This window comes from Colias philodice, chromosome 11 (assembly GCF_061535455.1).
Source record: "Colias philodice isolate Cphi_HAF_F1 chromosome 11, ilColPhil1 Martin Lab GWU primary, whole genome shotgun sequence".
NCBI lineage: Eukaryota > Metazoa > Arthropoda > Insecta > Lepidoptera > Pieridae > Colias > Colias philodice.
Window position 1 is genome coordinate 9,644,815 of NC_143096.1, and position 11,960 is coordinate 9,656,774.

The following is an 11,960-nucleotide window of genomic DNA, read 5'->3' on the forward strand; positions in this document are numbered from 1 at the left end:
TCCATCGAAACCCAACCAAAGATCGAAACAAATAGTGAATCGATCACACAGAGCTAGGAACCCCGATGTGGCGATTTCGTTAATGGTCCACGGACCTCACTGTACCTACTTGCACTGTAATTGCACCATCCTATCACAATCTCTGCAACTTCGACACGAGATTGGCGGCCTACAGATTGTCATACCAAGTGGGAAAGCGATCGCCTAATAAAGTTCCGCATGAGATTTCAATTTGGCGGCTTTTAAGCTGTGACGTGGCTTCAATTTGCTGTAGCACTGACCGGATCACTGAGGATATGTCGAGGATTATCCCCTTTCGTAAACAGTGACGTGTGAGTTGTGACGTCATGCGTGTAGAAAGATGAATGTGCGTTGAACAGCATTAGCACTAGTTGCAATTTATTAGTTCCAAATGAGCGGAGGTTTTCGTACCTTGATCACGTCTATCATGGTAGTATCTGATAATTTGATTTTAAGGTAATCAGTTTAATTCAGAAGTTATTTTCGATGCGCTTATGTAGTTAGTTATAGATAATTTTAGGATACAAAATAAAAACCCTTACCTAAGTCAAACACGACCTTAATTGTTCAAATATAACTGATTTATGTAAATTCAATGATTATGGCTTATTTTTAAAGGAATTGATATTTCATTTAAAGATTTTTTCCTGCAATTTATGAGAAGAAAATCGCCTTTGATATGGATTTCCGGAAACATTAGAGGGAGAATTTTGCCCGATATGACTTTATCCGCTTTATTGAAATTGTTATAGGTATAGGTACTCCCTTTCAAGTGTATTTTTACATTAAGTTGTCATTTTACCAAGAATGTTTCCTGTGTACGCAGTGTATACTAATTTAATAAATACCTATTTTATACCTGATTGTACTAATCTCGATATTTATCTAGGATAATTATTACCCTTATTTTACCTGCCGAACATTACGGCACGTAGGCCTTTAAAAAGATTACATAAAACTCTATCTACCTATCTTTGTTTGTAACACCAAATAGGTACATTATAAAGTACTGAACATATAATATTAAATCCTGATAAAATAAAGTAACAACAGAAAGAAACACTATATTCATCAAATAAATATTATAACAAACGTGTAAAACGGTAGAACTAACTTTTCAATTACGCCTCAGCTTCAACATAGGTCTCTTGAAGATTTGATTCCTTCTAACTAGATGTCACAATCCGTTTACCACATGTGATGCGACTATTGAAAGATACTCTACAATGTGCTCACATTTAAAATGATAGAAGATTGTGAGATAGTCATAAGAAAAAACGAAAATGAATATGTAGCATAGAATGAATGAATATTGAGTAGGTACTTACACAAAATGTCAGCGAAAAATTTATCATCTTCAGTTTTAACCTGCTCAATTAGGTATGTTAACCGCATTAAAAAATGTATGACACATAACTTCCGTGCAAATCAAGAAGATAATTTTATTGTCGACGAGGAAATATTTCAAAAAGGGCATATATTATGCATTTCTAACACACCTCTACGGGCGACGTGCATCACTTTAATTCAGGAGGCCCACCTGTTACCATGCCTTAATTATAAAAAAAATAACATTTAAATTAAAAATAAGATACACAAAATATTTGCGGTCCATGTAGACGAAACAGTTTGGCTTAATTTGGTGACTATCTGTATACGTTTTGACCTCGGGCTCCTCAGCGCCGGCGCTCGCACGGAAAATTGGCTTCCCTCTCTATTTGATTATGTTCTAAGATCCCCTGCGAGGTTTTGACGGGTTAACCGAAAAATTAATATCGATACGCGATTGATATAAATAGAACCGCTTTTGTATTTTGTGGTTATTGTCATGACAGTATTTTGGGGATAAAAATATTCTTGCGACCGCGGAGAATGTTTTGTTTTGTGTAGGTGTATCCGAATTAGGCTTGAATTAGGAGGGTTGATTGTCAACTGGCATTATTATGCTACGTTACGGTGGGGGCACACGATGCGTTGCGGCGCCGCACCGCAAAGATTTCACCGTGTCAGTGGGCACACGAGCGGTGCGGCGCCGTAACGTTGTTTTGTCGCAGCGGCGCGGTAACAGCGTTGGGCAGTCTGTTAATGAATAGCGAGCGTGTCTCCTTCCTTGTGACGCAAAACAACTGAGCGGTGCCGCTCCGGCGTCGCATCGCATTCACCCCTCCCCGCCTCGTCTCGGTGGTTGCAAGTCCGGTGCGGCGCCGGAGCGCATCGTGTGACATGCCACAGATATTTCTATGTAAGACGACGCAGCGACACCGCTCCGGCGCCGGACCGCCGCCGCAACGCATCGTGTGCCCCCGCCGTAACGATAGGTTTTTATTTAATATCTGTTTTATTTATTAACTAGGTTTCCGCCCGCGGCTTCGCCCGCGCAGTCAAAGAAAAACCGTCATAGTTCCCGTTCCCGTGGGATTTCCGGGATTGCGTCATTTTCCCGGGATAAAAAGTAGCCTATGTCCTTTTTCGGGTATTAAAATATCTCCATACCAAATCTCATGCAAATTGGTTCAGTAGTTCAGGCGTGATTGAGTAACAGACAGACAGAGTTACTTTCGCATTTATAATATTAGTATGGATTGTAGTTTTCATTTTATGAAGATTTTTTATTTCCATTTCAGATAATTGCTTGATTATAAAAATCGTTAGTCTCATAAAATTACGAAATTATATAGGTAGTTAATACTAATGAGAGTAGTTATGTATCTAACTAAATACTATAATGAGTAAAAAGGGTGAAATAAGAAATTTAACTGAAAACGCCGGTCGCGTGAAAACGTAACATGCACGCTAGCGAAGAAGTGTAAAAATAAATTATTTTCAGTGTGAAAATGGCATATAAACGTCGTTCCTTAAAATCTGTTCAAAAACGCAACTTTAAGTTGGAGTGGCTACTTATTTAGTTAAGTAAGTTGAAGAATTCTTGTAATCCTTTTATTGGCTCAACTTTGGGTTTATTTCGTGTTGTCTAAGTGGTTACGTAAAGTTGAAATTCTTTAAAATATTAGTTATTCCGCCTGGAGGGTTGGCAGATGTCCAGCGGGGATTCATCTTTGTCTGACAAATGCTTGTAGTTTTGAGATTAGATGAACACACGGTAATACATAACAATTTAGATATTATCAGCAAAAATATTGAATGACATTGAGATGTGTTCCACTTATAAATTTTACGTAATTTTTAAGTTTCCAATTCATCCTTGAGTAAAGTATATGCGATGATCTAGATACTAGATTCAGGATTGTTCTTGAGTAATTGCTTACCCTGCAGCCAAGACAGTTATGTGTAGGCCGGTCCTTGTTAAACATAGAAGTTTTGTTTGTTCATATTGTACCTATAGGTAATATTAATTTTCAAACCAAAATATATGTATTTTAATAATAATTTGAATTCTGATACTAACTATTTTGTTGAGAAAAATAATGATGCTACAATTTATTAATATAATATTTAATCAAATACAAAGTGTCTCAGTGTATTTTTCTGACAAAGGATCACTACAAGTACTAAGTAGGAAGGAAAAATTTTAAAGCTTCATTACCAACAATAGTTACATCTGCAACGAAAGAAGCTTTCTTAAAACTTACCTACTCAAATTATTGTACATTTACCGAGAGCTCTCATGTCCGTACTTGAGTGTCCAAGTACTATTGGATTAGCGGTGGACTTGAGAAATAAGGTAAGAATTTTATTAGATAAAAATAAGTTCAGTAGACGGCATTTTCACAGTAAATACTGCGAGAACAGCAATGAAATACCAAAATATTGTCTGGCAATAATTCTTATATCTCTAGCTTTTGACCGTTGACGTAAAGTATATTTTGTTAATGGTTGAAATGTGTAGGTCAAGGACTTTCAGCAACTAGGTTTATTTAAAAGTGAAAAGGCAATTGGTTTGTAGGACGTAAAAGAAGAAGGTATTACAAACAAATTGAGGCCCTATGCTCCTCGAGGAGTTAAAGGAACAATCAACATAATGAATGACAAGACATGGTGGGGAATTGGGGCGGACAATGAGGTTAACACTAAATTAAATTTGTTTATTTATCATAAAGTATGCAAGTCTACTAATAAAACCATAAATATGATAGTTTGTCTTTCGTTTGGAGCAAGAAGGTTTGGAGCGATTTTATGCTATGATCACAGACTAATAATAATATACTACGTATACTATGATTTTTGGAGACGAGAGTGATGTAGGGAACTTTTTAGCGCGGTAATACATCTCATTCCCATGAAAATTTCCTTTGACCAAGCAAGCGAAGCCGCGGCCGGAGAGCTAGTATAAACATGAATCGAAATTTATTACAAAAGGTCCACGATTCCATGAAAACAATTATTTTCGTTGATTTTCTTACATGAGTAACCACCGACGAGTAGCCAATTCCTTCAAATCACATTAAATATGAAAGATCTGTTTCTAAAACATAATAAAAATAAAATACACTGGACAAATTTTGTTATACAATATCTACTCAGGTTTGATACTTTACTAAGAGAAAACCCTAGAGCTCTTGTCTTTAGTCTAGTAAATATTCCATTAAAACTTTAGGATTCCTGAACCCTTTTGAAACTTAAGAAATAGTTTTTATGTAAAGTCTGGAAAAACGTTAGTATGATTAACATAAAGTTACTGAAAAACATGCTGCAGGAACAAATACTTACCTACGTTTTTTTTATTCAGTAATTCACTTTTAATGTTCTCCTTTTTAGATATAAAGAAGTCCATACCTGATACCTACTCTATATGAAATCAATTATTATAGGTGTATAGACGTCTTGAGAAGTTCGATAAAAGTAATAGAAGGATTTTTCAAACATTCCTTTGTTGCGGGACCCGAACGAGGACCTCTAGGGTACCGTCGTCAGCTGTCAACTGATCGGCCCCAGAACTCTACGCGAAATTTAATTTGCCCCAACGTTGCACGAATAAAAGTTAATTTAATAAATAATTTAGTGGACTGCTTTATCGATGAAAGTGTCATTAGTCCCTGATTTCAGGTAAATACGTATTCAAGGATGGCTTTAATTTACTCTAATTTAGATAGGTTTTGGTAGAGGTAGGTGAATAATGTGGTATAATGGTCTACAATTCATTTTGCGCGTAGTTAAATAGAGATAAAGATTCGTCGATTCGAAATCGTAAATAATAAAGATTCACATACTCAACTTATCAATTTTACTTGGACGGACGTATTAGGTACATAAGCAAATGAAATTAATTGTCTGTCAATATAATTCAATCAAACTAGTAGACTTTAAAAATAAGATTTGTACAGAAAGTGTACAGACATAAGCAAAATATATAGTGATAAATCAATTAGGAAATAATTAGGAAACACAATTATCTGTAATGATTGAGAATCATTAAAAGGACAATATAAGAGAGGTCTCATTAATTTTAATTTATTGTTCTGACAAAGAAACGTCCTTTTCAGTCTAGTCGTCTTAAGTTTCATCGGATTTGTAATTGGTATTAGGAACTGAATTAGTGAAATAAAATGGCATTATTTTCTTTTTAATATTCCAGCGTTTCAGCGAAGTAGCTGTTTGTTTTTGCTTACTAAGGAATCGTGTCATTTATACATCTAGTTGGAGCTCGACGATTTATTTTCTGTCCTTATAAATCTACTTTATTAGGGCTTGTAAAATAAAAGACGATTAAATGAAGAATTTTCTATGTAGGTAATATATATATTTTTTATTACATAAGCTGTAATGAAGTCAAGTCTGTACATAATAGGTTATTATAATAAGCTCTATGAATTTTTGCTGTTGTATGTCTTTGATGAATTGTTTTATGTTTTAATATGAGATAGAAGATTGCTGTAATAAATACCGGCTTCTAAATTTATTTTTTGGTCCGAGTGATATAGATGAAGTAAATTATACAATCATAGCGGACCTATCATACCTACAACTCTAGTGCATAATGTAGAAAATAGACAATAAAAGGTACCAAGTCAAAGGCATGAATTAGTAGATTATTAATTACGTACACGTTAAGATCAATTAATATCCACAGACGGGTGAGATGTTTATCCAAGCCTTGCCGATTGTTGACTACAAATTCCGTGTAACCGCACAATCGCGAGCCCAACAACAAATCTTGAGTTTTACCAATTACCATGTAAATTTGCGAACTTCGCGAAATAATTTAACGGGATGTAGACGCCGGATTCAAAACAATTTATATGTTAATTCAGCTGTATGGACTGAACAGGATCTACGTCTGTGTTGGTTTACATTCGAGTTATGAGTAATTTAGATCTACCATCTATCTGGAGACTTAATGAGTTATCGGTTAAGCGTTCCATTCAGAAGGGTGCGAACTGCGAACTGCGATTTCGAACGAAGACTTCATGTATATTCATCATTAATGCTGCTTATTTAATTTTATTCATTCTTAATTTTATAAATGCGAAAGTCCGTCTATCTGTTACGCATCCACGCCTAAACCACACTTCCTTGGAATAGAATAGAAGATCTGTGGTCAAACTCTTAAGGAGTTGAAATAGGGAATGAAAGTTTTAGTCCGTTCCGTGGTTTTGTCTGTGGGTGAAACCGCAAGGAAACAGCTAGTTTTAGTCGGTAATATTATACTGTATACAGAAGATGGCCATAGTAGCTTCCATTATAACTCAGTGACACGATTATCTAAATATTATGTTATTCAGAGATCTTAACCCTAAACATTCATTTTTATTAAAAGAGCTAGTAAATTAATTTTCTATATAATTCGTTTTTATATTGAGTTACGCAGTGAAATGACTGCAGTGTTCTAATAATCTAATGTTCATCACACTCCGCAGGATATATTTCATTCAATCCATCCATGATTCTGCTGCTGACGGTACACGTTCAACTATCGTAGTTATCCAAACTTTATTAGCGATAGCTCATGAGTACTCGCCACGCAAATATAACTTACGTTACAAACATTTAATCGAATCGTACCTCATACCATTTCAATCGAAAACTCGCTGAATCAGAATCGATTAACGAGAAATTTCGAGTTGTAATCGATTTGGACTGCGGATTCTTGGCAACTGGGAACGATGTCAAACTTGGTAAGAGTTAAATACCGGTCTGATTGTATCGTATTCAATCTTCAGACAGTTTAGAGATAATTTCGATTAAGTGAACCTACCTAGATTTGTGAGTCAGTTCCTAATATCTTGATGTCATCGTGGGAGTATTATCATAACATTGAACGGGAAGGCTTATGAAGTTGTATGCTGTTATCCCGTAAAAACGGATGAAAGTTAAACTTGTAGTTTTGCAGTTTCACCAAAATTACACTATGAGTTCGTGAGGACGTGAAGTTTGAAGTTCGTGCATACAGTACGCTGATTGGGTTTGCTTTAACTTGCTAAATACGGGTAGAAAAAATACGGTACACTTTGTGGCTCCAGCTACTTAAAGGATAAATCGAAGTAAGTATTAATAAAAACTACAAAGTGCTAATGACAAGGAAAACTTATTTGTTGCTCGCAGTTTCATTCAGTAGTGTGAAAAAACTGTAACTGGTCCGTAAAATCTGAAAACAAGATTATAATAGAAAATGTTAAAAATCGTCTTTTAATAGATATATTTTCCCAATTTTTTTCGTTTGATGATTTGACTACGAAATTCCAAGTACAAGTAGGTACAAGTACAAGTAGAAGTACCTATAGGTACTCGACATGCTTGAATATCTTTTCATTGGTCTTGTTTATCTGAGACTGAGAGATTGATCTTTTTAAATTCTCATTGGTTCTTATTTGTATCATGATGATTATACGTGGGCCACACTGAAAGTTTTGCGTAACTAATAAATAAAACAATTTATTTGTCTAATATTATATTTACTACTTTTTAAAGTATTCTCCGTTACATTTAAAACACTTTTTTATCCGTTCAAATCATTTCTGGAAACATGAGGACCATTGGTACGAGGGTATGTTTTCTGCGTGCTGTTTGAAAGCAACCACGGCCTCTTCTGGCCACGTAAATGTCGAACCACTCATTGAATCATAGATTTTTGGGAAAAGGAAGAAATCGCAAGGTGCTAGGTTAGGACTGCGTGCGGCATGAGTCACGTGCTCTATGTTTTCAGAAGCCAAAAATGACTTTGTTTTGTTCGCGGTGTGCGCCGAAGCACTGTCATGGTGCAACAAGATGCGACTTCTAGGTCGCTTTTCTCTTATTTTTTCTAAGACATTGGGCAAACAAATAGTGGTGTACCACTCGGCATTAACAGTATTTTGTTACTCAAGTGGGATAGTGCAGACAGGATTCGTTTTAGAGAAAAATAATGCAATCATTTGTTTGCCGACCCTTATCGCCTGCCTCAATTTGGTTGGTTTGCTGTTACTTTCAAACACCCACAAAGAATATTGGTGTTTTCTTTCTGTACTATAACCATGTATTCATATTACATATCCTGTCACTATATTATACACGGAATTAGAATGTCCGTAATTGTACTTTAATAGCATTTCTTAACACCAATCTACTCGATGTCGTTTTTGTCCTGGAGTGAGTTTGGGAGCAATCCACCGGCAACCAAGCTTCCTAACTTTGAAATATTCATGTAAAATATTCTGAATGTGGCTCATACCAATCCCCAAATGTCCTCGAATCTCCTAATAAGTGATATGGTTATTTTCTTCAATTAGTCGTCTGACGGTAGCCATATTTTCCCCCGTGATCGCAGTTGAGGGTCGACCTTCACGAATTTCATCATGGAGAGAAACACGGCCGCGATGAAATTCAGCATATCAATGCCTTACAGTCCTCAAATGAGGTGCTTCCCTCCCAAAAGTATTTTGAAGGCGAGCAGTGCAAACTTTCGGAGAAAGCGAACTTTTAAAATCATCAAAAATCATCGCCCTAAAATTGTTTCGTGTTAGTTCCGTTTTTGCTACGGACAACGAACTTCAACTTGAGATAAAAAAAAATTGAGAAGCGCTTCCCACCAAATTTTTTTTCCTCAACTTATGGAGACTTCATATGTTAAAAAAATATAACATTCGAAATATAAACATTTATGGGTGGCCAGAAACGCAAAACTTTTAGTGTGCACTAGGTAATGGTAACAAAATAAGAGTACCTAAACACCTTTAATAGGCAGTAAGTTTGCTCCTGTCTACATAGGTATATTTTTATATTCTCTTCTAAAAGTTTCTTACATTCTGTCCCAGAGCAAACTTTGTAACACAGATGGGCTGAACACAATAGGATTTAACTCTGAAGAAAAGCGTTCATTACTTTAAACTCAGTACAACGTTAACGGGCTAGTTCAATGCAGTTCACAATACTAACCGAAACAAAAGTGGAGAGCGACATTTCGTTAAAAGGACCAGCTTTGAAAATTAGTCTTCTATTTGTTGTTGCAATCAGCAAAGCGACCTCTCTTTGCAATCTTAAATCGGCACCAACCCAATTGCTTTCATAAGGACCGCAACATGCATAAAGGCTCTGAGAGGAGGAAAATTATTTTGAAATATTAGATAATATCTTTTTCTGTAATAAGTAGGTAGATATCGCAGTATGTGATAAATGGAAATTCATTAGGCCCCTACTCCTTTCAAACTCGCACGACTTACAAAACTGCATTGGATATTGTAAAATGTATAGGTTAGTCTTTTCCATTTAGCCGTTAGAAATTTTTATTTCCTGTTTTATAAGAAATTCCTTACCTCATTGGTGACTTCGTTGCTGTGCCAATAAAATATCAAAAGCTGAATTAGACAAGCGATCAGGAATAAACCGGCGGATAATAGCGCCCCGATGTCGTCTTGTAACTGGAAATCGTAGAGTTATTATTTCTTCGGGTACTTACTAGCTATTATCTTTTTGTGTTAGTTCATTTAAATTTAAAGTATGTAACTTTGGTAGGGCCTAAACCATTACCGCAATAGACGAAATATCTCTATTAAATAATTTTCTTCCAATGGTTATTTCGGAATTTTTTATATTTCGTTGAGTTTCAAGGAGCGTCGTGGAATATCATACAAGACTAATCACTAAACTAAAGACACGATTATGAGAATTTCAAAGTAATTCGATTGAAGTTTAGCATCCAAGTATTACCTCAACTATTTGTATTATACACACTCCCAGGCTCACGGAAATTACTATCAAGTACACGAACATGACTGGTGATATCAAAGAGTTGAACAAATTCTGGTACCTGAAATTAATTACCTTATTTTAGTCAAAAACTATGTAATTTGAAATTCTGTATAACATGTTAGAGATAATGAGCCTCAATGAGATAAAAAGTACCACTTGTGCAAAATTTTACTCACTTTACCAGCTCCGTGTAAAAGAAATGGCAGTTGGCAATTTGCTGGTGATGTTTCACAACGTTACCTCCATTGAAGATATTTCTACTGTACGCTCGAAATATTTTCAACTGTCCAGCAAAGAATATCATTACGGACACGACACATGTGTCCCATACCACGACATAAGCGCTTACAATATGTCCGAAAACAGTTTGTATGAACATTGAACAGTAATAACCAGGTGGAACACGACTGAATGGAGTATAACCATCGAATATGTACACGTAAGTGCTTGTTCCATTTCCGTTCGACTGATTTTTCCGATATGGCTCAGAGAATATACTAAAGTTCGAGAAGAATGCTAGTGCCCAGAAGAAATAGGTAACCCTACGACTACGTTTAATGTAATCTTTCTGAAGATCGTTGAACCATTTTTGGTTTAACTGATGAGTCTCTAGGTTAGAAATAAATTCGATCATCTGAGACCATTTGTCGTATTGTCTATAGAAAAAACACGTTTTCACGATCCCCATATGAAATGGCATGTATTGTAAGATAAGTTTCACTGAATCTGTGTTGAAGAAAATACCACATTTTATGTATTGGCTGAAGAAAAATAGAACTGTTATGTAGAATAGAGTTATTTTAAACCGCGTTTTACGGTTGAGCACTGGATGCCAGAGGCCAGTTAAGCTTAGCAGACGCAAATGCGGACCGAGGCATGGATATTTTTTGGGATCCTCAAGAAGTTTTAAAATTTTGTCAAACATCTCTTGCGTATTACGAAATAGCAAACGTCTCGTAACTATGCTAGAGTGCGAATTAAATTTCTGGTGTAATTTAATTATTGTGAGAACCTTTTGTATCAGAAGACATATGTGAATATTTCGCAACTAATTACATGTTGCAATGGTATGTCACATGTGATTTACCTACATAATTTATTAATCAAATACCTACTTTATAATTGGATTTGTCATAATATATTATTTCAACTAAGTACATACTTTTTATTATTAAAATTATTTGTGGTTTTCAAAAGTATGTTTTAGTATTGCTAACAAAGAACACATCCGCAAAAGTTGGCTCACATTTGTTCCGTCATTCCCCTACATCTATAGTTATTAAAAGTTTATTCATTGACTTCTAGTCAAAATTATCTGGAAAATAGATGTTAATTTCTAACAAAGAAGTCTAGTAGTTCTTCATTAAATTAGGTACCCTTGTTTGAGATAAATTAATTAAGTTTGCCAGGTGTACAAGATCTGTCTAGCACCCTTTGGTTTAAATACCCATATCACATGAAACCGTTCAGAAACTAGGGCTAGTATTAATTAAATTATAAAGGAATGTTGTTGGGTACTAATATCAGAATGTAGGTCCTATCTGTACGTGATATTGACTACGCAAAATTATAACTTTCCTTCTTGGAATCTCATGTTAGAATTAATTTCAAAGAAACTTTCTCAATTTTCTTTAATATGAATTTGAGGACTAGGTACTTACTGAAATATTAGTGGTTAAAATATTATATATTTTGATTCTACTTTAAATGTTTATCAATTATCATACCTACTTATACGTATAATTATTTACGTAGCGGGTAGCAGGTTACATAGACATTGATGATGGATGCATTTTTATCTTATTTTTATATTATCA

The 11,960-nt window shown here is 35.1% G+C and overlaps 1 protein-coding gene across 1 annotated transcript; it reads right to left on the reverse strand.

The window, feature by feature from the left end:
* Nucleotides 1-7,504: 7,504 nt before the first annotated feature.
* LOC149484815 (odorant receptor 59b-like) lies at nt 7,505-11,068 on the reverse strand. Its single transcript, XM_089701110.1, has 5 exons — nt 10,320-11,068; nt 10,102-10,201; nt 9,708-9,812; nt 9,331-9,486; nt 7,505-7,564 (listed from the first exon to the last, which is right to left on the reverse strand). Exons 1-5 carry the CDS (start codon nt 11,066-11,068, stop codon nt 7,505-7,507), a joined length of 1,170 nt encoding a protein of 389 aa, XP_089557236.1.
* Nucleotides 11,069-11,960: the final 892 nt, after the last annotated feature.